The 26,259-nt window shown below is 42.6% G+C and overlaps 2 protein-coding genes across 5 annotated transcripts in view; one reads left to right on the top strand and one right to left on the bottom strand.

The window, feature by feature from the left end:
* Positions 1–244: 244 nt before the first annotated feature.
* On the top strand, positions 245–15,918 carry CCNK (cyclin K). Of its 2 annotated transcripts, none has more exons than XM_068682793.1 (11): positions 245–472; positions 2,016–2,282; positions 3,312–3,393; positions 3,990–4,121; positions 4,971–5,076; positions 5,215–5,272; positions 6,304–6,473; positions 7,253–7,539; positions 11,421–11,454; positions 12,542–12,616; positions 14,583–15,918. In XM_068682793.1, the coding sequence occupies exons 2-11, from the start codon at positions 2,086–2,088 to the stop codon at positions 15,203–15,205; spliced, it is 1,764 nt and encodes a 587-aa protein (XP_068538894.1). In that variant the 5' UTR covers positions 245–472; positions 2,016–2,085; the 3' UTR covers positions 15,206–15,918. The 2 variants fall into 2 exon arrangements, with proteins under 2 accessions (XP_068538894.1, XP_068538895.1); XM_068682794.1 differs by lacking the exon at positions 245–472 and adding an exon at positions 492–614.
* Positions 15,919–16,014: 96 nt separating this feature from the next.
* The window catches only part of CCDC85C (coiled-coil domain containing 85C), a 104,631-nt gene continuing 94,386 nt past the window's right edge, over positions 16,015–26,259 (bottom strand). For all 3 annotated transcript variants that reach the window (XM_068682796.1, XM_068682797.1, XM_068682795.1), the window contains 2 exons: positions 21,506–21,604; positions 16,015–19,731 (listed from right to left, as the gene is read on the bottom strand). In XM_068682796.1, the coding sequence (XP_068538897.1) occupies positions 19,642–19,731; positions 21,506–21,604 (189 nt within the window). In that variant the 3' untranslated portion in view covers positions 16,015–19,641. The remainder of the gene's footprint in view (positions 19,732–21,505; positions 21,605–26,259) is intronic.

The following is a 26,259-nucleotide window of genomic DNA, read 5'->3' as shown; positions in this document are numbered from 1 at the left end:
CGCCGCTGCCGGCCCTAAAAAAGGGCACGGCGGCGCCCCCGCACGCCCCTCCTATTGGCTGGGGCTTAAGCCCACGCCTCCTCTTTCCTATTGGCTCACGCGGCTCGCAATCATCCCCCTCCTCCTCTCCGATTGGTCCGCAGCGCGCCTGCTCCTGGCGCTCCGCAGCGGCTGAGCGACACGCGATTGGCTGTGGCGGGGAGTCCCTCCTCCTCCCATTGGCCAGCGGGCTGAGGCCGCCCCGCCCCTCCACCGCCGCGCTGCCGCCCGGGCGGCCAGGCCGTGCTCCCCAAGATGGCGGCGCGCAGGGCGCCGAGGCCGCGCCGCCCGTAGGGGCTCCAGGGGCCGGCTCTGGGCGGCCGCTCCCGGCGGCGGGGGAGGGGGCTCCGGGCACTCCCGGGAGGCCTGAGGGGAACCGCGGGGCGGCGCTGAGGCGGCGGCTTCCTGCCGGGCGGGGCGCCGGGACGAGGCGGTGAGGGGCCGTGAGGGGCCGGCGCTGGGTGCGGGGCGGTTCGGGGGGCTCGGGGGGCGGTTGGAGCCGTTTGGGGCGTTACAAAGGAAGGGAACCGCTGCACGGCTCCTTCCTCGCAGGTCGCAGAGCTCGCGGCCGGTCGGTGAGTGAGGGGGGACCGGGGGGGCTGTGAGGGGCTGCTCGCCTGCTGAGAGGTGACAGAAATCATCCTGAGCGCTGGGTTATTCATGGATAACAAGATCATTCGTTTATTTGTAAATAATAGAGATTGTACTGGCTATTCGCTTACTTATAAATAACCAAAGTTGTATCGATCATTTATTTATAAATAGCAGAAATTGTATTGATCATTTCCTTGTTTCTTAATAACAGCAGTTGTATTGATCACTCATTTACTTGTAACTCCCACTGTTTGCATTGATCTATCACTGATAGCACAGGACATGAAGATCCTCCACAAACCGACCTGGCACCAAGGTGGTTTCCTCTCTTCTGAAAAAGAAACTTCCTGAAGCTAAGGGAGAGAGATGTATTACACCAGCACTTTTTTTTTTTTTTTTTTACTTCTTTTTGGCTGTTTGTGTGATCTTTCATCCGTTTTCAGAAGGAAGACTTCTGGAAAATTAAACAGCTTAATTTTAACGAGCTTGCACTCGGGTCTTCCGCTGACTGCTTTGCTTAGAGCAAGTCTGTTGCATCATATTTTAATCTGCATTTCTTACTGGAAGCCTTGCCGGTGACTACATGCACGGTAATTTGTGCATAGTGGCTGAACAGTTTATTGAGTTACGATAAAAAGAGACTTGTGCCTGAAAGAAATAAAAGTGCCAAGACAGTGTTCATTCTCTCCTTAAATTGTGGCGTGGCCGGACATCACTCATAGCGCAAATAGCAGGAAGCTGTTTGCAGAGCACCATGGTGTCACTGTAGATACGTGAAATGCTGATCAACGTAGGGAAATGGCACACGCTGCCTGTAATCAGCCGCCTTATTTTAGAGGGGATTTTTGATGGTGCCTTAACATTCAGGCTCACAACAGTTGTGTTAATCTCTGTATGTGACAGAACAGTAATTTGGTACCGTTTTTTCTTCAAGTAACTCAAGTACTGATCACTTCAAAAAGTTTTTTGAAGGTGATTGCTGCCATCTTACCATCCGGTTACATTCAGGAACCCAGCTGGATGTTTAAATTGCCGTTCAGACTGACCTAATGTGTGCATGTCCTAATTATGAACAGTGATCTGATTTTGTGCCCCCACCCCAACTTTTCAAATCTTCCTGCTACCGTCCTTGGATTGTTTTTCCTTATCTTGTGGACAAAGTAAGGGAAAGCTGTTCTGTTGACAACTAGCAGATATTTTTTTGTAAGGCATTCTCAAAGTTTCTTTATTAAATAAGTGATAGCAAAAATAACCTATTTTTATTTTTTTGAACTGTGGTTGCACTATGTGGGGAAGATAAGACGAGGTTAAATGTGACTTATCTTTCAGTGGAAAAAACATCCTCTTCATTTTTAAAGAAATCCTTTCTGCTTTTCTTAAAGGATCTGAAGCTACTCGCCAGAGACTTCTTTTCTGAAAATTTATCGAGCAAGAACAATTCTGTTTTAATAAATGAAGGAGAACAAAGAAAACTCCAGCCCTTCTGTAAACTTGGCAAACCTGGACCATACAAAGCCATGTTGGTACTGGGATAAGAAGGACTTGGCGCATACACCTTCGCAGCTAGAGGGGCTTGATCCAGCTACTGAGGCACGGTACCGCAGGGAGGGGGCCAGATTCATATTCGATGTCGGAACACGTTTAGGGCTGTATCCTTTAAACTCATGGTGGCATGAAATGTATTGATGAATGGGGGTTTTAAGAATAAAAAAGAAATAACATTGTACATGTAATTAGTTGTTCAAATGTTTCTGTATCGTGATGAAAAATGTTTTTGAGCTTAAATGACTTTTGATGTAATGTGTTTCTATGTAGCTTTTAGCCATTTGTTGGAATAGTGAAGGTTTCATCTCAAGCCCTTGGGCAACAGAGAAGTCAGGGGATACAGTCTTGCTAATTATGGATATTCTGGCTGTAACCAGATGTGGTCCCTTATCACATGGATCTACATAATTTCTCAAATCTTGAATTTTCCATTCATTCTTCTACATGTTTTGCCTCTGGAGCTTCTGGTATATTCCCACCTTTCCCCTCCTTGTCTCTTTTTTTGGTTGTTGTTGTTGTTTAGGTTCAGATTTACAGATCTGTATACATTTAAGTAATTTCTCCCTGCTGTCTCACTTTCTCACAGACTGCCACTTAAACTTTACTTCCTGCATTTTTGGTACTTCTTGTAATCTCGTGAGTTTACGAGAATTTCTTTGTTTAACCTGGTGAAGATGAAACTGTACATTTCTCCTTAAAGAGAAGAGCAGGTTCCTATTTTTGTTACATTTGTAGTTGTGAATAATTAGTAACCATTTTCCACAGTAACATTTTTCAGGCAAAGTGATTGTTCTTCTGCTCCTTTACGTACTTACCACCATTTTGGACCTTTTTTGAAGCAGGTGTGGTTTATCATGTGGATGACCACGCATGGAGGTGATCAGGGCTTTGCATGCTTCCAATAAATGCTTTAGGTATCCGCTTTATCAGGGTTGAATCACAGTATTTACACAGTCTTAGGGGGGTTTGTAGCTTTTTTCCTAAAGCTACTGTTTTACTTGCGGTGTTTTTTATCAGGTCACTGAATGGATAACTACATGAGGAACTTGATATAGCAGGGTGCATCTTTTCCGTTGTATATGCTTGGGTTTAAATTTTATGGCTTGTTTGAAATTCCTTATTCTGCACCACAGACACTATGATACTCTAGCAACCGGCATAATTTATTTCCATCGGTTTTATATGTTCCATTCCTTCAAACAATTCCCGAGATACGTAAGTATTTGCAATATTGATTGCTTAATACTGTGATTACACGAACCATGGGCTGTTTGAAGTAACAAGTCGATTGGGTACTACTGCTCGCTGCAACTCTGGATGATGAAAAACAAACATTTTATCTTTTAATCAACGCAGCTTTAAATATGCTGCACCTGCCTGCTTATTTATACATTTTATTTGTGGTTGTAAATGTATTTATATTGACAGTGTGGTTACGTCTTGCTGATACTGTTCTTTAGAAGTACGAGGCAAGAGTTCTGGTACTGTTGTATGGCTAAAAGAAAAAAAAAAATGGAATTACCATCCTAAAACTGCTTAAAATACAGTGCTGAAACAAGACTAATTCTGCTTTGGGTGTCTAACCGTGAAATAAAGTTCTGTAAAATGGACAGTCCTCAAAATTCTGTATTTTGCTTTGAGAAAGAAAAGATTAAATTAACACTGTAATAATGTTAAAAATTAATATGCTTATTAAGTCTTTTCTGGGAAACTTCTATGGATCTGTTAATAGAAACTGCCAGTGCTTTAACAGTGCTACACTGTATTGCATGTCCAGATGCAGATAACTTTGAAAGCACTTTCTCTTTTAGGTGACAGGAGCCTGCTGTCTCTTTCTGGCAGGAAAAGTTGAAGAAACCCCTAAGAAATGTAAAGATATAATTAAAACAGCCCGTAGCTTGCTAAATGATGTACAGTTTGGACAGTTTGGAGATGATCCAAAGGTAAAAAATAAAAAAATAAAAAAATAAAAAAAAAAACTCATGTTGAAATAGATTTTATCCTATTATACTCCAGCAAAGTGACATTCCTTAGAACAGTGACTGATTTTCAGTTGTTCCAAATTGCACATTCAACATGCATTTATGGCTCTTTTGGGTGACCTGGTAGGTAACTATGAAAATAATTCTTGCCAATACAAGTAGTTTGGGGAGCTTACTGCAGTAAATGTTGGTAGAAAAAGTTTGTTTGATTTCATGTGAATTCTGTTGTTACTTTGCAAATGAAATTAAACTTGAGTCATTGTGGACGGATCTAGAAATGCTATCAAGATTTAAATCATAGTTGGCAGTTTTAATGTGGTTTTAAGAACAGCAAATCCTAAGTCAAATAAGAGAGTATCATCTTTAAAGTATTAAGAAGTTTAGAGTTTAGAGCTTCTGGCTTAGTAAAACTAAACTTCTTTTGCAGTTGTTACAAATGGCTCATATAAGTGCAGGAAAGATATAAAACTCCATGAAGAAATGTGGTGGGAGTATTTTTTTTTGTTGTTGTAGTTCTGTGTATTTGACACTTTTATGCTGTATCTCTTTTGGTTCTTTGTTCCATGTAGGAAAAGGAATTCTAAACATCACTTCCACCCTTCTGCCCACAATAAATACAGAGAATATTTGGGTTTAAAATAGCCTTTAATTTGGAGAGGTTTCTGTTCTCCTCAGAGATAAACCCTAATCAAGCAAAAGCAGACAAACATGTTTGCCTGGAGATGTTCTGTAATCATACTTTATACCAGCGTAAAATATTTGTGAGTGAAAAAAGGAATAATATTGTGGTTACCTTGTTTTGTGCTCTAGGAAGAAGTGATGGTCCTTGAAAGAATCTTACTACAAACAATAAAGTTTGATTTGCAAGTGGAACATCCATACCAATTTCTTCTCAAGTATGCCAAACAACTCAAAGGTAAAATATTACAGGGTGCAATGCCAGTTCTTAACTTTTGGCACTTAATTTACATTAACAGAACAAGAGTATTCTTTTCCAAACCATTTGTCCTTTCTAATCACTTTATTTTTTACAACTTTCCTTACTGTTTTTCAGGAGACAAAAATAAAATTCAAAAACTGGTTCAAATGGCATGGACATTTGTCAATGACAGGTAAGGTACTGCTAGGAAACCTTTTAAAAGTTAAATAGTTACTGTTGCTTGCTTTATTCTTGGTTTAGATATTTCTGACATTTCTTTGCGTTTATATGTTTTCAGCTCATAATGAGGATAGATGAGGTATTTCTCGATCTACGTATTCTTTACATTTTTCTTTACGTCTCTCCCATGGTAATTCTATTGAGCATGGAATCTAGGATGACTGCAGAAGTAGGCCAGGAATCCATGGAGGGAAAAGGAAGAAGAGAAAAACAAATTTTGTAATACAGGGAAGCAGTAGCTTTTACTATGACATGAATTTACTCAGTAGATGTCAATAATACTAATACTATCAGTTATTTTAGCACCAGTTCTATTAAAGGCTATTTGGTGAATAACCTTTTGCAGTTTTTAAAGCTTGATTTCAAACTTGCATCCAGATTGCTTGACAAGTTGCTTTACAATTTTGTGTTAGCAGTTTTTCTTTTTATGAAAATTATTATTTATTTATTTATATTTATGTCTCTACATTTTATTGAAAAACATTTGGAAACTCTAAAATCCAAATTTGGGCATCATTCTCTACCCAGTTGAAATGCAGTGACAGCACACTTCAGTAGCAACGAACACGAATGCTGTATTTAGTTAACAGCAGAGGTGAGGCTGCAGTGGAATGCATCTGCCCACGCTGGAATATAATGCTGGCTCTTCCCCCTCAACAACCTCTCTACTCCCATGTAGTGTTAGGTTTTCTATTTTTGAACTCAAAACTGTGTTCATATGTGAAGCAAGCACATGCCCTTTGTATTATGTGTATCTAAAATTGCCTTGTTTAATGACAGCATTAGTGCAGAAACAGCTTAGTTTTGTAAACTTTTTGTTTGATTTGGCTGTTTTTAAGTTTCTCCATTAAGTTTGTCTGAGAAGTTGAAGTGTGGGGGTACCTTGGTAATTCTAGCTGTTGTACATTAAAGTTCTGTACTTCAACAATCAGAATTATCTCCAGGCTTGTGAATTTATTTTTTTATTTATTTTTAATATTCCAGCCTCTGCACTACCCTGTCACTGCAGTGGGAACCGGAGATCATAGCTGTTGCAGTTATGTACTTAGCAGGCCGATTGTGTAAGTTTGAAATACAGGAGTGGACATCAAAACCGATGTACAGACGATGGTGGGAACAGTTTGTCCAAGATGTTCCTGTGGATGTTCTGGAAGGTATGAGAAACACTTGCCACTAAAAGAGGAATATTTAACTGTTTGATCTAGGATCATAGGTAAATGAAAATTGCTTTCTTTCTGGGTCTTAGTCAAAATAAGCATGTAGAATGTGCAGCCTAGGGCATATGTACTATGCCCTAACCAGGCTTTTGATTGAACTTACTATAAAAAAATCATTTAGCTCTTCTGTAAAGGTTTTTTCCTCCTTTGGTTCAGCTGTTGGAAGAAGAATTTAAGTCATTTACTTAGTTTCCTGAAACTCTTGTGGTTGGCCTATAGAATCTTTGAATATCCCGGTGGGTAACCATGTTGTAAAAGGAAGTTAAGTTGGTTAAACATGACTTGCCCCTCGTGAACCCCTGTTGGTTATGACCAGTGACTGTGTATTTCAATGTGTCTGTCTTAACATACAGTCTTCTTTCACTCACTTTCTTGCTATGCTATTATCCTGTTGCTACGCTGTTAACTGGCTTTCTAGGCACATGATCGTGACATGCAGTGTACTAGTACCAAGACACTTAGTTGTTCTTCTCAAGAATGTGCATGTACGACTGTACATTGTTCAGCACAGGCAGAAGAAAATCAGAAATGCAAGTATAAATTGAAAAATAGTCCATTTTTAAAAAATGCAATCCGTAGTCATAAGAACAAATATTTGCAATGAATTTTTCTGAAGTTTATATCCAGCAAAAAGCTGAGTTGATTATTGTGTATTAAATATTCACTTGTACATTATGGGTGTGTAATCATTGGATTTTATTTATTTATCTTTAAAGACATCTGTCACCAGATCCTGGACCTGTACTCCCAGGGAAAACAGCAAATGCCTCATCATACTCCTCACCAGCTGCAGCAGCCACCGTCTCTTCAGTCCACTCCCCAGGCACCTGCAGTACAGCAATCACAGCAAGCACAGGGTTCAGAGCAATCACAGACTCAACAGCAAAAAGAGTCACAACAGTCATCACAGCAACAACAGCAGCAGCAGCAGCAAACACAAGCACAACAATCTAAAAAGCCCTCTCCCCAGTCAAGCCCTCCTAGAAATATTAAAAGACCAGCAGTAAGTTTAACTTTGAACTTTAACTTGCATTTTGTTTTCAATCTGACCTGATGTCCCTTTTATTTTAAGGCCGTGGTGCAGCAGACTTGTTTGCTTTAAGAATGAGCCTGGTAGTTAATTTTTTATGGTGGACTTCAGTTGGTTGTATGGCAAGTACATTAGTATAGAACACCGTTGACAGAATGGCATAGTACGTTCTTACTTCACTTGGGTCAAAACCAACTGAGCAGACTTTCTAGTCAGCCTGAACTACTAAGGTTCATGGTTCTGTGCCATCAAAATCTGTTGGTTTTGCTATTGAGCAGGCTTAATTAAGGAAAGGTCTCTTCAAGTAGCAATATGCACAATGAAGACGTTAATTGGATTTCTTGGTCTTTAATAAGTCTTTAATAATGTGGGAAAAAAAATTCTAAAACTATGAAAAAATTCTTAGAAAAAGTCCTTCAAAATAATTGAATAGAAGCCCTTAAATACTTCATGCATTGAAGTGTCACTTTTTATTACCACTTCACCACTAAAATTAAGAAACTTCATGAGCAATTGGATAATATCAGAAGTTGCCCATGTGCTTTTCTATAGTCATCAAGGCCAAGCGAAGCTTTTAAACTTTTATCTACAGTTTTTGTGTTTAACTTCTAAGTTATCCAAAAAACTGGTAAAGTGTTACTCAAATCTTGATGTACCTAGTGAGTATTTTCAGAAGCAAACTGATTGGAAGAAGTCTATTGAGGAAATACACTTTTGTCCAGCTTTTACAGCTTTTGCTCCTACTTATTTTAACTACTGCATGCCCAAAGTAGAGACCAGATATAAAGAGGAAAAAAAAGGAAGTAAGAAATGATGTAATGAACTGGGATTTTAAGAATTAAGCATATTCATAATGGCAGCCTCCTAAAAAAGAGAAAAGTGACTTCCTAAAACTGTGGTCTTCACAAGATACAGCCTGCTGCTGGAAGAAAAAACGTTCACTGAAATATATAGTTAGTGAACTGAATACTTGCTTTAGAGTTACTCAGGATAAAAAGCTTGAAAACTGGGGGAGCTCTTTCCCAGTTTTCAGTATGTATTGATTTGCATGCTTTTTCTACCATCATCACAAGCTCTGCTTGGGTTGTCAGATCTGTAGGGCAGGGAACTCTTTTCCTCCTTTCATTCAACAAAATCATCTAGGACAGTTTGGCACGTTAGAAACCATAAACAGCAGTTAGGATTTTTCTGTGTGTTTCCATCTGATTGAAAGTTGTTAGCAATGCCTGTTCTAAAGCTCTACGAGTGCAGCACTAGTGATTATACCTCATCCCATGTGTTAATGAATTATCTCTCAGAAAAAAAGCAATGCATTTTGCACGAACAGTATCTGTTGATCTTTAGCAATGCTCCCTCGTCAAGCCATCAGAGCCTCTTAGCTTTTCTTAGAGTTTTAGGTGCACCATCTGATAGTTAAGGAAGCAAATAATACAAATAAAAAGGTAAGTCTGATGCAGTGTAGACATACAGAACAAATACAAAATAAAGGGTGACTCAGAGGAGTTTGTGCTCTTCCCCTGCAAAACACCAAAATTTGAGAAAAGCAGATATGATGATCTGAACTAATTCTTTCTCCAGAAAACAATGTGGGAGAACAAGATGTGTAGTGTTTGAAATATTTACTTGGTGCTTCAAAGATATTCTTCGGTTAGATGAGCCATAAACCTTTTAAAAAATGTTTGCCTCCTTCTATAAATAGCGCTTTGCAGGACTTCTCCTCCAGTTTGTATAGAATATAAATATACTTTGTTCCTGGAGGCCAGATTTTCCATTTACATGAACTCCTATAACTCCATTATCTTTTACGGAGCCAAGATACTTTAAAGCAGCTGAGGCATTGGCCTCTGACTTACAAGCCCTTACCAGATGTCTAAAGCATCTGCACATCCTCTGCATCTCTGGTGGTGAAGAGCACTTGAATTTTCAGTTGACTTCACTAAAAATATACTCATGAATCATGAGACAGTATATTTGGTTTGATTAAACTAAGAATTATTAGTGGTAACAATTTAATGCATGTAAAAACAGCACTAAAAGAACAGTTCTGTTATTATGTGGATTAAGCTTGTTTACAAAATATTAAATAATAATTAGCATGCTAATAAATCAGTAATTTTGACTCAGGGTTGTCGTGGCTGGAGCAATAGAAACTACAATATGATACAAAGACAGAAAAAAAAAGCTCATTTCTATTTTAGCAACTACCATTATTAGAGAAGTGATAGGCTTTGGTTTTGTTGCCTGACTTTTTTTAAGCATAAGGTAAAAACTCAGTTTTGTTTTTTTGTCCCATGAGCTATTTTGTGTTTGGCTGCAGTTGCTTGTTCCATATTACTGGCGATGCACCTCAGTGACGTTTTCTGAACACCGTTTTGTGTTCACAAATGCACAATAACTAAATTGCTTCCACTTGAATTAATCAACTGACTTCACAAATTGATGTATCGGAAATTCTGCCAGTAAGTAATGAGGACTTGCAGTTGTTTGAAAGAGCAAGGATATTTGATATTTTCACACGGTTTTGCAAACAAGGAATTTAGTGCTAGAAAATGGGGAAAAGGCTGGCTGAGTAAAATGAAAGCAGCAAACGAGTCTATGAGAGTCACCGAGAAAGTGGTGTATGTTTGGAATGGAAAGATGAAGATTATCCTTAAAAAGTTGGAAAGCAACCAGAAGGTGACTGGAGATGAATGGTCTTAAGATGATGAGTGGAGATGAATGGTGCTTAAGACCACAAGGTGATCTTAAGCAGGCCTCAGGTACCTTTGTACTGGACAGCAGAAGTCCTGAGAACACCCAGCACAGTTAAGGGGAATTTATTGTTCAAATTCGAGTGAAATGTCAGCCCCTTCTTCCTGCAGAAACTGAAGTGATGGGAACTGAGCAACAGCTGGGGAAGATAAAACCACTAGACCCAAATAGTCCCTGTAATAAAAGACCCTTTCATTTAAAAGGCACACACTTCCATTCAGTAGAAGCGTACCCTTCTTATTTTTATCCCAATTTTAAATACATTTGTACATACTTTGATCAGATTTTCAGTTTTGTTTTTTTTTTTTTTTTTTAACTATTCATCTCAGTTGGACTAAGGAAGCTGGAAAGATTTCTCATATTCCCTTGTCTGTGAAGTTAAAAAAGAAACCAGCCAACAACTTGTGATCAGAAGGATGATGTGAGGTTTTGTGGGTTTTGCTCAGTGTGCATTTCTTTGTTCCTGGCATAATATTTGGCTTTTATACAGAGCTTCCCATCTAAGGGCTTCCGAAGTGTATTACACAGAGCACTATTTTCACTGTCCTATCCTGGTAAATAAAGCGTGAAGGCCTGCAGGGGTTTTGACAAAGGTCAAATGACAGGTCAAAGCAGAATCGGGAACAGAGGCCAAGTCTCTTGTTCTCAGCTCAGCAAGTAATACACTGGACCATGATGTACGTGCAGCAGATGCTAAATAAATTAAATGGGATGTAATACTCAACCATGAGAACAACAGGAAATCCTCAATCTAAAATAGCTTCAATTTTTTTTTCAGTCTTCATTCTTCTAGATAAGTTGGGCTTTCCCAACGTGGTTTGACTTTGTTCAGTGTTTGCACTACATCTTGCTAAAGAGATTGTGCATTAATAACCTCCTAATAAAAATAGGAGAATAAATAATGGGTTTCCATGACTCCTTTTAGGAGAGGGACAAAGATACTGCTGCTGAGTTGGAAATTGGTTCTGGTTTAGTCAGATTTGTACAAAAGCTCTTCAGCAAGCTATCAGTTGTTTCCTGTTTGGCTTCCTTTTTCAAATTTTAAAATGCTTTGTATTGCAATAGTTGACTTGTTTCCATCTTTTTTTTTTTTTTAAAAACAGACTGTATCTCCAAAAGAAGAAACAAAGACAACAGGTAAATGTTAACAGTTTCTTTTTTCATTTTATGTAAGCAAAATTACTGTCTTCAGGAGAATAAGTTACTCACTGACATGTGCTTTGTTTGCTTATGGGCCTGGCAATTCTAAGCTATTTTGATACTAATGCTGCATCTTTAATTGCCTACTGTAAGATTTGTAAAATGTTCCTAGCTTAAAAACTTGTAAAAATGGAGTATAACTGTGCCCCGAGAATCCCTTAATACAGTTTACACTCAGTAAACATCTTGCTAAACTACGCAGCTCTCAGTGTACAACTCCATGCATTAATTGGGCTCAGTTCAGCAAGCTGTGGGACATGGAAACGATGGAAGGTACCGTGCCACTGAATGCCTGCACTAATAAGTCCGTTGGTAATCAGTGACATTTTAACTGGCTGTTGTAAAAGGCATCTTACAGCAATACGCAGTCTAACTTAAGAGATGTTTCACTGCAGGGTCACATCTTTTGGTATGGACGTGCTTTTATTTTTCCTTCTCTTCTGCTGTTTTGGAGCAATTTATTTCAGGACAGCTAGGATTAATTCTGTAACCTTTCCTAAGTAGTTTTGGCACTTCTCCCTTTCAGGCTCTGCAGACAGATTCCAGAGAACTCTCTCTTCTCCCTACTCTCTCCTGTGTAACTGCCTTTTTTCTTTTGTTTCTATTTATTTTCTTTTGAGTTTTGGATACATGTTCCCTGATGTTAGCAGAACATAACAGTTCAGCCTCCCATGAGATTTATTTAACTCTTTTAAAGTTCATTTTTTTTTGCTAGAAAATGTACGTGTGCATCTGTGCAGTCATACTGTTACTGGGTCACTTTGTCTCCAGTTACAAAATACGGAGCTTGAATTTGTATGCCTATGTTCTTTTGCAAGACTGGTGTGTGATGCCTGGTGCCACTTAATTTATACAAGGGTCTTGATTTTAGCTCTCTTTATTAAACATGGCTAATGTATAATGTTTCCACTGCACTTTGCATAGAGTAATATGACGGATGGTGACTGTTAGAATGGGACTATATATGGGCTCTGGAAAATACCGCAGAGCAATAGCTAATTAAGAACTTCCAAATGTTTTTCAGAACCACCACCACCATCTAAAATTCCTAAAATTGAAACTTCACATCCACCAATACCTCCTGCACACCCACCTCCAGGTAAGCTTTTATCTTCTAAAACAAATTTACCCTTGCAGTTAATCTTTCATTCATACAGTTGTGACCTTGGGGGAGGGGTTGTTGCCTTGATTAATCAGCTTGGCAAGTAAAAGCATTAGGTAGATAAGCTCTAGAGGGAATTTCATTGTAGTAGCACAAGCTTTTCCAGACAGAAGCAAAAACGCTATGATGGAAATAAGACTATACTACGTGGATGAGGGCAAAACAAAGCTCTGACTTTCAGAGGCCAGGAAGAATAAAGGTAAATGTTGCCAGCAGGCAAAGAGTGACTGACTAGCAGGAAAAAGTCCTTTAAATGGATGGCAGATGCCATACTACTACCCATGTAGCTTCCAACTGTCCTATAAAAGTCCTTCACATTATATTTTTGATACAGAAATTCTGCAGGTGTGTAACTTCTAAATAGTAAGGGGGACTGCTGTAAGCAGAGTAAGGACACTTTGCTGTGTCCAGAAATGGATTTTGTCTGTCAGGGAAGTTGAACACTGCACACATGCCTTGCCTTTGTAAAATGAGCTCTACTGTTGTAAAAATGTGCTTCCAGCGTGTTGATGCATTAGTTATCTTTCCACTGACCCTTAAATATGACATAAATATTTTACAGAGCATGGTCCATAATGTAACTGTAGGATGGCAGCTTCTAATGTGGAATTGCAAGAGAAAAAGTGCTCTGAAATATAGTAGGACCATTTTTTCCTCATTTGTTAAAAACTAATTAAGAATGAAGGAGTTCTTCTGAAGACCATATTCATCATTTCATCAGTTGTTAAATATTGAATGTACATCTTAAATCCAGAGTGATACTGGCAATGAGCAAATGGAGAAATTACTGCCTGCTATAGTTTAGGAGCTACAAGTTCTGGAATTTGTAGGTACCACAGCCAGCATACCCACTTTGCATCATCTAATTATGGAGGTGTCCTAGCAGGCAATTTTGGTGTTAAAATTATGAGTGCTCAGATGAGTTAAATCCTACTTAAGCAGGTAACTAACTTGTTTCCTTTGTTATTTTAAGAGGAAAATTTTAGATTTGTTTATACAAGCGCATTATTGTATAAACACACATTTGAAGAATAGCCTTTAGAGGTCATCTCTTGGCTTTTCAGACTTCGAGGAAATAGCAGTTGAAAACTAAGAACGTCTATTGACCAAATGGGGAAAAAAAAAAGTACTAGAAGGCTTAATGATCTCCAATTCTGTTTAGCTTTGCCAGTTTGGTTGTTACATGTCACTGGGAATGACCGCTCTGTATATATCTGCTTCTAAATGACTTTTCTTAACTGGACAATATTTTAGATGGTTATTTATTACAAGTTGGATGTCAGGTGCCCAGAATGTTTTTGCTTGGACTTTTTAATACTGACCATATGATGATACAGAGGTGTTGCCATTAGGTCAGTCTTCCTCCTGTAGAATTCCTTACTTCACAAAGTTGGTATTAAGAGGGGAAAATATTCTGTTAAAAACTCAAGACTTCGGCCTGTATTCTCAAATGTTTCACAACATGGGAGGCAAGTGAAATGCAGAGAATCATCCCAGGCCACTGCCTGGTGTATAAAACAGGTAGAAGGGAGACATAGAATAAAGAAGATTGAAGCTCTGATCAAAAGATTTTTGGTGTCTTGGGTCCCCTGATATTTTAAAATCTGCTAGCAGTGATTCTGTCCATCCAGCCTGCCAGTTTCTGCTGAGTGTAGAACGGCATTTAAATGATAAGAAAATAGTAGTAAGGGAAATGTATGTAACTTTTAGCGTGGGAAAAAATTGAATTTTGTTCTGCAGCTTGGTTCTTTTCTAGTGATGTAACAAGGCCTGATTGGGTACCATGTAGCATTCAGAGACAGAAAATTGTTATCTTTTGATGTGTTAACTGGAGGAGAATACAGAAGTATTCAGAAGTAATTGCCGCTCTCCTTCAGACAAATAATGAAATTTTCTCTTCCAGAGCGCAAGCCGCCTCTGACAACTGCAGTTTCGATGGGAGAAGCAGAGCCATCTACTACCGTGGACTCAGTAGACATGCCAAAGGTCCAGATTCCTCCCCCTGCTCATCCTGCCCCTGTGCACCAACCTCCACCTCTGCCTCACCGCCCCCCGCCCCCGCCCCCCACCAGTTACATTACAGGGATGTCTACCACCAATTCGTACATGTCAGGGGAGGGCTATCAGAGCCTGCAGTCGATGATGAAAACAGAAGGACCAACTTACGGAGCTTTGCCTCCAGCCTACGGACCACCGGCTCACCTACCCTACCATCCCCACGTCTATCCTCCCAACCCGCCCCCGCCAGTCCCCCCACCGCCCCCCACCTCGTTCCCTCCCCCCAATATTCCCCCTCCTACCCCCGGGTACCCGCCCCCCCCTACATACAACCCCAATTTCCCACCTCCCAGGCTGCCTCCGACTCACGCAGTACCCCCTCACCCACCTCCGGGGCTGGGCATGCCACCAGCAAGTTACCCCCCACCCACTGTTCCCCCGGGTGGGCAGCCCCCCGTGCCACCTCCGATCCCACCCCCCGGCATGCCCCCTGTAGCGGGACTCGGCCGTGCTACCTGGATGAGATAGCAGGAGGTAATTTGCACGATGCCCCCGTACGCTGCCCGGGCAGGAGTAGCTAGGCAAAACCGGCATTGTAAAGATGAGGAGGGTGATTTGTATAATTTAGATGAAGAAATGAGGACGTGAAATGAGAATTTAGATTATCTGTTTGCAGTATTGTTTATGGTGAGTTACATAGGCTTCTAGGTTTTAATCAGCTTTGCAGTATCTATTCTAACTTTATACATTTGACTTAAGTTTAAATTGTCTGAGTTATTCCAGCACTGGATTACTTTGTACTAGCAAAATTGTTAACCAGCCATATTGGCTCAATTATATCAGTAAGAAGTAAATTTCCTTCTAGAAATCGGTGCCTATTTTTGAGTATCAAAATAGCCAGATACCATGAAATTTCATCTATAATAAGGAACTTCATTTTTCAGTAATAATTAAAAACAACACAATCTCGAGCATAAAAGCTACTTTATTTAAGAGAGATTCTGAATGCTAGCTGACTGGAATCATTTTGAGGTGTTTGCCTTGCTGATATTTTTGTTTTGGAATGTACTGGTATCTTAAAAGTATTGTATGTTTACACCTATTTGCAAATTCCTGTACATAATATATATATTTTCTAAGTGTGAAAGTCTGAATGTAACAACCTACTGTGATGTAAATCCTGGTTATAAATGGGACTAACTTCATTCACATCTACCCAAATAAAATTGGTTCTGAATTTAGAGGGCTCTCGGGTTTTTCATTTCAGTTCAGAATCCGTAACTACGGTACTTACTGCAAGATACTTCAGCAGTTGTCTCCCAAGCCTTATTCATCAGTTTATTTAAAAAGAAGGTATTTTATTTTATTCAACTAGAAGTATACACTATCACAATCAATCTCTTACTTCATTTTTACTAAAATATTTCAAATGAATGTTTTACACACATTATCAAAAAAATTTGTACTAATACTTTCGCTCCCCAAAAAAGCCAGAGTGGTTCAATAATAGGTAAAAACGCGTGCTAAGGTCTAAAGAATTTTGCTATGTACACAACAGCAGGTGCTAACTTTTCCAGTTCTTTGTAAATCATATACAGAAAATATAGCAGGGCTGTAAGATCACAGGTTTAACAGAAATCAAACTTTAAACTGATTTCTAAAGCAGCACAAATAGACTTTCCCCACATTATGAAAAATATACAATTTATCACTTTACAGTCATGCACTTCGTTTGAAAAAGATCAGTAGTACTCTTCCCCCACAGTTTCTAAAAAGATAAAAGGTCACTTTAACACTGGTTTATTTTAATACCTAATATTTGGATAAAAATGTGCCATTCTCAAACAAGGTTGTGCTCAGCAGTCTCACCGAGGTGCGAGGAGCCAGCTGCAGCTGGTTCCACCACAGCATTTCAGAAACTCACAGAAATGCCGTTCACATCTGTCCCTCCAACAAAAGCCAAGCGTGTGATTTTACGTCCCTTAAGCGAGCAAAGTCCGTTTGTGATCAGTGGATGCTTTCTCTGACAGAGGATCGCAGAACCCAGGGCTGCACTCCTGAGGAAATTCCCTTGGACTTGCCCCAAACAGATCAATTCAATGGCTGCTATTGCAAGGGATGCTCCCCACCAACTTAACGTACACAGCTCCTCAGGTAGTTTTCACTGAAGACTCAGCAGGTGGGTAAGTGAATGTAAATATGCACATAAAACATCTTTTTAGCCAACTGAAAGCTTAGCACCCAAGTCATCCTGTAAAGTCATTGAGCGTCGTTTTAATCTGGGAAGACACTTCAGAGCTCAAAGGGAGCTAAGTATGAAGAGTAGCAAGCCAAAAAAGACCCCAAACCATAACACCCCAACACACAGCACCGTCATGTTCTTCTGCAAGAGCAACAACGCACATCTTGCACTGAAGATCTATGCTGCCAAGCAGAATCATCAAAAAGCCAATCTGCACTCCAAGGCTGTTCAACTGAACTGCTGGCTACCCCGTGAACTGGCTCTTTAGGCTCTGCAGCACTAATGGACCTCAATTACAGTGCTGTCCTTTGTGCATGTGCTCTGCAGGTGGAATAAAAGCTTTGCTTAAAGTCATTGAATAGATTTTGAGAGAAATTTGATACAGGGAATATTGGAACGAGAATTACATAGCTGGCAATGCTCGTAATCTGATTAGCACAGCTCTTGTCTCGCTGAGAGGACTTGCTAGGCTAATATACTCCTAAGATAGCAAGCACGTCATCATCACAATTAACTCCCTGAAAGTGCGGGCATGTTTGTGTTGCTTTAGTTAAAATTCACTGACGTAAATTAACCCTGTTCCCAATATGATTGAATTCTCTGCTTAATCCAGAGATTAGATACCAAGAAAATTAAAATGGGTTTTCAAGCAAGTACAGGCAAAAATAACCCCGTGTTACACACTACATGTTAAGGAAGAGTGATGCCTCCTGTTCGTATCACCTCTCCTGGCAGGAAAATCCTAAGGTATAAGTTGTGCAGGAGGACAAAACAATGAATGGTGACTAGAAACTGGAGGTCAAAACAAAAACAAAAAGGAGGAAATCGGGATGCCTCTGAAGATACTGTACGTTAAAGGAGAGTCATTGTCCAGAATGGATTTTTCCAGACTACAATGGATATAAATAGAATACTAGAGCTTGAATTAGCTAGCTCAGTATTTGCTGACTGAACAACAGAAATGACCTGCTGGGTGAGTGTGTCTGTGTTTTGGGGGAGGTTCTTGGTTTTTTATGTTTTTATTTTAATGTCTGCACTGAATAATTAAATAGTTCTTACTGCCTGATACGTATTTTGGTTGAATTCTGGCTCTATTTTTTGATTACAGATTTTGGTTACAGATTAAAGGCTCTGACACTGCAAAATCTTTACCCACACAGCTACTTACACTACATGCCATGGGAACAATTCTCTATTTCATTCATATCTTGCAGCACAGGCCTCTTGGTATCATATCAGTGCTCCATATTAATATGATAAGACACGTCAAGCGCTCAGCTGGTAAAACAAATTAAGAAGAACTTATCCAGCTAATTCAGCTGTGGCCGTGACTGAGTCTTACAAAGAACAAAAACAAAATGATGGTGTTTGAGGTCACAAAATCTTCCAGCTAATCACTAAAATTGATGCAACATTTGAAGAGGAGGCTTTGATCTTTACACATATCTGTCTTTAACATTATTTTACACCAATGAATTTAATAACCAAGTTCAGCTTCCTTGGACTAATGGGAAAGATGGGAAAGAACATTGAATGGAACACAGGGACAGCTGCTGTGACAACTTGGAAAAAAAGGGGGGAGGTCAAATTCTTACAACTATACAAGCAGCTATTCCACAATAGCAAAGTATGTCCCATTGTTTTATATACAGCCATTTGAAGAAGGAAAAACCCACTTGTTTTGGTTCATTAACAAAAATGAAGCTTGAATGGCAGGAAGTAGTCTCAACTGACAGCCTGTGTTTATTGAGTTTTATTCAGCTCTGCAAGGTTGTTGTTTGGTTACCTTAGCCAGTAACCAATGTAAGTGAGGGATCCAGCACAAACATTAAAAAATACCCAAATCTTCCGTGTGTGAAAGACGAGCTGCTCTTGAAGATACTGTGAAAGTCATAAGCACTGTGAGGACGGCAGTTTCTGCTGAATTATTTAGTAGTAAAAGCTTTACAGGAAAAGTGTTGCCATTTTTGCTGGGAATACTGGTGTGTGGCTAAGTGATTTCAGTTCATTCACATTATAACCGCAGAAATCTTGTGTCATTTGTTCATGAAAAAAATAGTTCATTAACAGCTCACACAGTGTCTCAAGCTTTTCTGTACACTTGTGAGGAGTACCACTGCACAAGGTACCAAGCGGTGCCGGTGTTTTAGCTCACCACTCGGTATATCACACAGTGCCTGGTGAAAACAGTTCTATTTCGTTCTTCGCAATAAGGACCTCAAAAAAAAATAAAATGTTAGCAGTTCAGGAGCCTGGCAGCCTGTAAGGTGGCAAATTCAAATAGCTTTCTCCTTGGAAGGTTCCAGAACGGTGCCGCCTGGAGCCACTAACCTAGCTATGAATCATTGAAAAGTAGGTGGACAGGAGTGATAAAAACTGTGACTTTTCCACGGGTTAAGGGTTCTTCTTGTTCCTCTCAGAAATGCTCTCAGGTTAGTTAACTCTACAAACAGACCATACAACAAAGCGGGTTTGAACTACGATACAAATGATGCAAGTCTGGCATTACTGGGTGCTTACCCCTTGAACATTAGTTCAGAGCACCACAGCCTGGATATCAGGCTGTTAGCTGCCGTATTTACACTATTGACAGTTACAAAAAAAGCCAAAAAAAGGAAACCCTGAAGAAACTCAACCCCAACTCCCAAAGAACAGGCAGGCAGAAACCGTGAGCTCTGCCTCTTTTAGTCTTCACAGCATCACAGCCAACAGGGCAGCGTTCCTACAATGGCCCCTTGAACTGGTTTCCCGAAAGGTGTTGCCTGATGGAGGGTTTGGAGCTCGCAGCATCACCCAGCTTTCGCCAGACAACCTGTAAGAAAAAACACAAGGGTGGGGTCAGAAAGCAAGAATTAAAAACCAGATAAGGTGCAGAATTTGGCTCCAAGTCAGCATCAGGGATTTCCCGGAGCCGGGCTGTAATTCTCGGCAGGGCCACAGGATGGCACCTACGCACCAATGTGAATGGGAAAGGCATTGATGCATTTTTCTAATTAGCCTCTCTTGAAATTAGAACCATTTCTGCCTGGGGTAATAGTATAAAACAAATACACTAGGTTCAGAAGTTAAGTTCAATGTTAGGTCAACCCTGTCATGCTTCCAGAAATGATGTTACCGTGAGCAGAAAAGATAATAAAAGAGATAATAGTTAAAATTACACATGTATGATTTTTTAAAAACATACATTTTATCACTCTAGGGCCACTGGGGTAAGTGAGGCTATTTCTAAAAAATAAGAAACTTCAAAGCCCTTTATAGCTGCCTTGAGTCTACACAAAAATAATATTTAAAGAAAAAAACAGCTGATGACAGGCAAACATAAATTTGCTGGAGCATCTGGGAGCATGAAGTTGTGTTACCTTTCCCCCTGCATGGCTACAAGGAGATGCGGTGGTAAGGAGACAAAACATCCCCCAAAGCAGACCCCATTTACTCCATGCTTGGCTGTGCTTACAGGAATCCCACAACCCAAGTGACGTGCCTCAGCCCTTGCCAAGGATTCTTGCAGGGATTTAGCTCTGTAAGACGCACTTGTGTTCTTTGCACCCCCTTTGTAGGGTTGAGGACATTTTTTTTTCTTTTCCCTTTAAGATTTTTCCTGCTGTTTGCATGCAGGAACGTGCTGTCTTTGTTCTTTCTGCTTCCCATTGTGTCCATAAAGATGCAGTCACCAAGACACAGCAGCAGAACCTTCCATACTGAATGCTGTAGCACTTACCATATAAAACAGTAGTTTGATAAGACCCCGCTGCAAGCAATTTCAGAATTTAAAAGGAAGATTAGGCTCCTCTCTGCTGCTGTGAGGCACAAAACGGTGCCACTTGGGCTGACCTCCAGTGCGGACTTCTAAAAGAGAATGCTCCATGAGCATCCTCCTCCCTGCTGTGAGAACTGCTGTTACTGTCAAACAGCAAATCCCCGTCTGCACGCAAGCCCTGTTCTCGCAGAAATCCCAAACTCTTTGTTCAAAGCCAAAACACAGCCAGGGTGGTTTGAAGGAGGCAGTGGCACAGCAGCAAACGCTGCAAAGCTGCCTTTTGGTACGACCGCTCACTGTACAGCATGTGGTGAGCTCAGTTTGCAGTGCAGCTGCCAAACCTGTTAGGGGTGCTAAATGAACCCCACACATCCTAATGCTGCTCGGTGGCTTCAAACAAGACGACTCCCCCTCTGATGTCATACCTCATGGTTTAGGCTCAAACCCATTCAAGCTGCATGGCTGTAAACACAGCAACCGATTGCTGCTCAGTCCAAACCGAGCCCCTGTGGGTACAGTTGGAGTCAGCTGCAAGCAGGACTCGCCTAGGCAGGGAGAGCCCTTTGTGGGGCTCGTGGTTAGCTGGAAAGCCACCCTGCACCCTTTAAGGCAGCAGAGAGGAAGCATCTGCTGAACAAAGGCTGCTTGGTGCCATGAATGAGGCGTTCGGGTTACTGACACTGAAAGCAGCAGTCAGCAGAGCCTCGACCCTTCCCTTGTGCCTGCAGATCTCGTATCAAACAGGGCTTGTATGCAGACCAGTGCTCCCCTCCACTTACAACAAAAGAACACAAAAGACAGAGCTAGAATTACTGAGAGGCATTATTACATTGCACATTTCACGGACAATCGCCTTCTCCTTTTCACTCAGGTCCTCTTCGTAGTTGTCCTGCATTTGCCTGTCCAAATTTTCGTGGACCTCAAGGACCTATAAAAAAACAATATAACAAAAGCATTATGCTTCTCTAATAACTAGCAGTGTGCTCAGCATCTTCACAGCGTCACAGAATGGTTTAGGTTGGAAGGGACCCCTGGAGGTCACCTGGTCCAACGCCCTTGCTCATGCAGGCTTCTCCACTCCCTTCCATTAATTCCAGTCATGGGGCAACTGGGGGCAGCTCATGGGTTTTAGGTCTAACAGGGTTAGCCACCTGGGGAAGAGGAAAATGGAAATCTGTACCTTTCCACTCACCTTTGGCTGAAAACTGTGTTTAACCCATTTAATTTCTCAGTTCCTCAGAGACCCTGGTGACCATGAGCAGGGACTGGGCTGTTATCACAGAGACCTGGTACCCAGAGATCCTGATCCCATGCCCAGCTCCCACTCAGTGCCTCTTAGAGCTGGATCCAGCCAGGATGCAAAGGGGATGGAAGTGGGGGAAACCAGCATCCCAGGCCCCTGCGTGCTGACTGCCGTCCTCTGTAGGCACCTTTCCCAACAAGAAGCTGGATGCAAGCACATCCCCTACACGTGTCCCCACTCCCAGCATTGTAACCACAGCCTTAGCATAAAACCTGCCTGCTGTTAAACACTTCAGGCAGCACAAAAGCTGAGGAACACAGGATCTGCCCACAGGGGAGCCTGGGGCATGTAGGTGCCTGCAGCACCCTGCCCCAGGGAGCCTCTGGAGTAGTGAGGCACCGGCTTCCCTTTCCATCCTGCTTGTGACTGGGGGGTTCTTCCCACAATAGTAACAGGAGGAAAGCACTGCAAAAACAGGAAACGTGGCCGCTAAAGCACAGCAGCAGCCTGGAAGAGTGGGTGGGGGAGGCTCGGAGATCCTCCAACGCGTTTCTGAAAGGCAACCACCAGAGCTCACTGCCTCAGCAGCGCCGCAGGGAGCCCTCGAAGGTGCTCAGCCGGCTTTGTGGGGCACCCCGGGTTGATCCACACAGCCCAAGGCACAGGATGTTTTCAAGGAGCTTGAGGCCACAACATTTAAAAGCCAACACAGATCACAGCAGCCATAGTGCATGAGGAGACTCCGTGGCTTGCAAGGCCATGCCAGGCCCCCCAGGAGACCATTCCTGGACCTGGGAAGAACCCAGTTTCCTTGTTATGGCTCCATCAAGGCCACCCCAGGCCTAACAAGCCCAGTGCTGATGTCTGTGGGCCCTGCAGACTCCACCTGGCCTGGCAGCTGGGGCCATGTTTCCCTCAGGAAGACATGTAAATCCACGGGGAAAGAAGCCCAGGACACTAAATAAAAAGGCAGTGGAAACATCCCACTTGTGACTTATTTTCTTAAACTAGCTTTTGAGTTGACAATGTTTGGAAATGGTGCTGTTTCTTTTCAGGAAAACTGACTGGTATTTAACCTCTGTGGTTTATATAATGCTTGGAGGTGTGTTCTCCAGGTCAGACACAGGAGGCAGCGGAGGAAGGCCCTGCACGCACCCTCCAGGCCATGAGGTGGATATTTAGAGAGATGAGGCTGGCTGGGATGAAAGGCGGCCTCAGCTTCCAGCTGGACTCGCACTGATCCACAGGAACACCCCTCGTGCAGCCCAGAGCCTCTGCCTGCATTCAGGAGACCTCACAGCACGAGGCGCTGCATCAGGCCCGTCAGGGAGCAGAAGTGCGCCTGACCTGCATAGCTCCCCCAGGGCTCTGCTGCTGCGGAGGAACGCGGCCATCCCCATGTGCAGGGGTGAAGATCCCCGAATCACCCTGTGCCACCACCAAATAGCTCATGGTCCCTTCTCACGGTGATACAGCCCCACACGAAGCTCTGCAGTAGGTTTGTTTGTGCCCGTGAGCCTCCCCAGGACCTACGGAGTGAGGACGGGCTTCGCCCTGTGCTGAGGTACACGGCACTGGCTGCTCCATGAAACGGGATCCAAGAGCAGATTATCTCCTGGTCTAGCTCGGCACAGCAATCCTGCTGCACTCCAACTGCGTTATGTACAAAAATAGGTCATTCTCCTCAGGCCCTTAACCTACTTCCAAAATGCACCAGCTCCTTTTACCAACAGATCTGGGAGCGATCCTCTCACAAACACCAAATAGCCTCGTCCCTTTTTAAGGGGAGAGGAAGGGCGAGAGAGATGCAAAAAGCATGTATGTGCTGACAGAGACAACAGCTATTTTTTTTTGCTGAAGAGGAGGGAATTAATTATTGATCCAGCTGGACTGGCACTTCGAACTTGCTCGTCTGGAGCCGGCGTGCCTCTGACGCCGTGCTGCGGCAGCAGCCGCCTGCAGCAGCAGCTCGCGGCGCGGCACGCCGCCGGTGGCTGTCTCGCAGCTGAGAGCTGCCCGTGTCTGCAGGGCAAGTGTCAAGGGCAGCCGTGGCTCACCTCACTTAAAGATCACATCAGCTCCAGCGCCTGCTTCCACCAGCCATCCATCTCGCAGGCGCAGGACTCTCAGAGGATAAGAAACTGGTTTTCTATGACTTCCACTTAAAATAAAACTGCATTCCCTTGCCCGTGAGGTGTGAAGGGGTGGTGAGGCTCATTTCTTCCAGTGGAAATGTCTCGTTTAACCTTGAAACCTTCCCTCACAACAGGCATGGGCCCACTTCTGTGTCAGCATCTTGGGTATGGGAAACAGGGATCCAGGGTTAAAACCAAACCCAGAAGCCTATCCCAGGAAGGCCTGCTGGAGAGCAGTGTGCTCCCAGCACGATCCCCTCTAGAAGAAGGAGCGGATCTGTGAGTGCTGACCCAGCCCGATCCATTCTCAAGTCCTGCCAGGTGTCTCCTCAGCTAATTAGGAAGGGCCGGGTCAGTGTTCCTCAGCTTACACAGCCAGGCTGTGAAATCCTCTGTGGCTCAGCTAAAGGCACCAGCCACAATTCAAAGACCAAGGATTCAATTTGCTTCTAAGAAATTGGGTTATATCCTCCTCTGATTCTGCCATCTCTCCAGGAGCATACAGAAAAACAGAGCAGTGTAACCAGGCTCAGGCCATCCCCTCCTTTTTGCTCTTCACTAAGCTTCAGTGACAGCTCTTGGCCCTCTGCAGACACCCCAGCACTACGTTGTCTCTCCCTGGGTGCCCTCCAGATCAGGGGGCTGCGGAAGGGACAGGCAATGCTCCCTGGCTCCTCATGCTGCTTTCCTGCCTGAGGACTCCACCTCCTGAAGTCCACGCTCACCACCTCTTGAAGACAACCTCCCCATCACCAAGGTGCTGCTGCAGACGAGCTGTGCCGTGCTACAGATGGGCACGCTGACTCGTCTCGCTTCCTCCACACTGCTATGCAAGCTGCGAGGGACACCTCGGGTATATTTAGCTCTCCTTCCTTTCTGCGCTGACATCTGCGACCAAGACAGTGTCACCTCCAAGTCACCCAGCCCATCACATCCACTGCCCCTCCGCCTTACCCTTCTGCCCCCACGCGATTCATCTTTAAAACACAAACAAACAAACAGCACCAGGCTGGGTGATGGCAATAAGGCTTTGAAAGGGGCTTTGGAAGTTGAGGTAAGCACTTCTGTGAGAGGAAGCACTCTGATTAAGGAATGTTTGCCTAAGGGTACAAGCCTCCCTGACTGTATTGATTTATAAGTCAAATGGACAGGGCCCCAGGGAACGTGGCAGAGTGCACAGTCGTGCTTTGGCAAGGGAACAGCCTGTATGTCCCACTAGGACTCTCCCTAAGTTTTGTCAGGGCTAAATCTTGCCTTACTCGGCATCAGTGGGAGCAACTGTCTGTCTGCCTGATGGCTCTGTGCCCATCAGAGAGATGCTGCTGCTGGAGGAGTTGGATTATAGGCTAAATGTTGTTTTCTCATATTTGTCTCCTCCTCATCTCCCCACGTCTTTAGCAGGTTTGCTCAATTCCTAAGAAAAGTGCTTTGATGTTCAGTGAGATACTGAGATGTAGCATATGTACCTTTTATTCTCGTTAGCAAAAACAGCTGTTAGGAGTGCCAACCTGTCATTTTGCTCCTTATTTAGTAGGTGCAAATAAGCAAAAACTATTTCAGAAGCAAAAATAAAGAAAACCCCTAAACGTGCTCAGGGAAGAACTTACTTAATGCTAAACCAAGGGCAACGCTTCATCCACATAGTGTTCAGCTGCAGGAAAAAGCCATGCGAGAAGCCTAGGGGTCATTACACGACTGAGCAGAGCTTTTTCTAATATTCAATGTCAGACAGGCTAAGTGTAAAGTCTCCTTTGTAGGCTACTCTCTTCTCCTCCTCAAGGGAAGGTCAGGAGCTGTACCATGGCGAGGGGCTAGGCCAGTAGCTGCATCCCCTTTTCCACATGCAGGGGCTGGCACTGAAAAAGCTGCCCGGTTCTGCAGGGTGCAGATAAGACCTACTCCATCTGCTGCAGCATGCCGTGGCCAAAACACGTTATCTTCCACCCAGTTTAAGATCTGTGGCTGGAGACCAAGAGCCGCAGTTTTATTGTGTCACATGAAGGGGGAGGAGGTGAGGTTGAGACCAGAACCAGTTTCCTCCATCTTTTCCATTTCCACCTGATTCTTGGAAACGGGCCACCGGATGGAAAATAAAAATCTCCTCGACCCTTGCTGCCACACAGACTTACGGGAAGATTTCCTCCTCACTTCAAATCTGAGAATGTTTTTAACCCTAAGTCCATGAGCAGGACACTTCGCATGAGG

The sequence above is a fragment of the Anas acuta genome, chromosome 5, assembly GCF_963932015.1.
Source record: "Anas acuta chromosome 5, bAnaAcu1.1, whole genome shotgun sequence".
Lineage (NCBI taxonomy): Eukaryota > Metazoa > Chordata > Aves > Anseriformes > Anatidae > Anas > Anas acuta.
The sequence above is the reverse complement of the archived record's forward strand: the minus strand, read 5'-3'. Positions and strand labels throughout refer to the sequence as shown.

Bases quoted from the DNA above. Each gene is read 5' to 3' on its own strand.
- CCNK (XM_068682793.1), top strand. From the start codon at position 2,086: ATGAAGGAGAACAAAGAAAACTCCAGCCCTTCTGTAAACTTGGCAAAC. The intron at 2,283-3,311 runs GTATCCTTTAAA...TCTGCACCACAG, and splicing joins GTCGGAACACGTTTAGGGCT to ACACTATGATACTCTAGCAA. The intron at 5,077-5,214 runs GTAAAATATTAC...ACTGTTTTTCAG, and splicing joins GTATGCCAAACAACTCAAAG to GAGACAAAAATAAAATTCAA.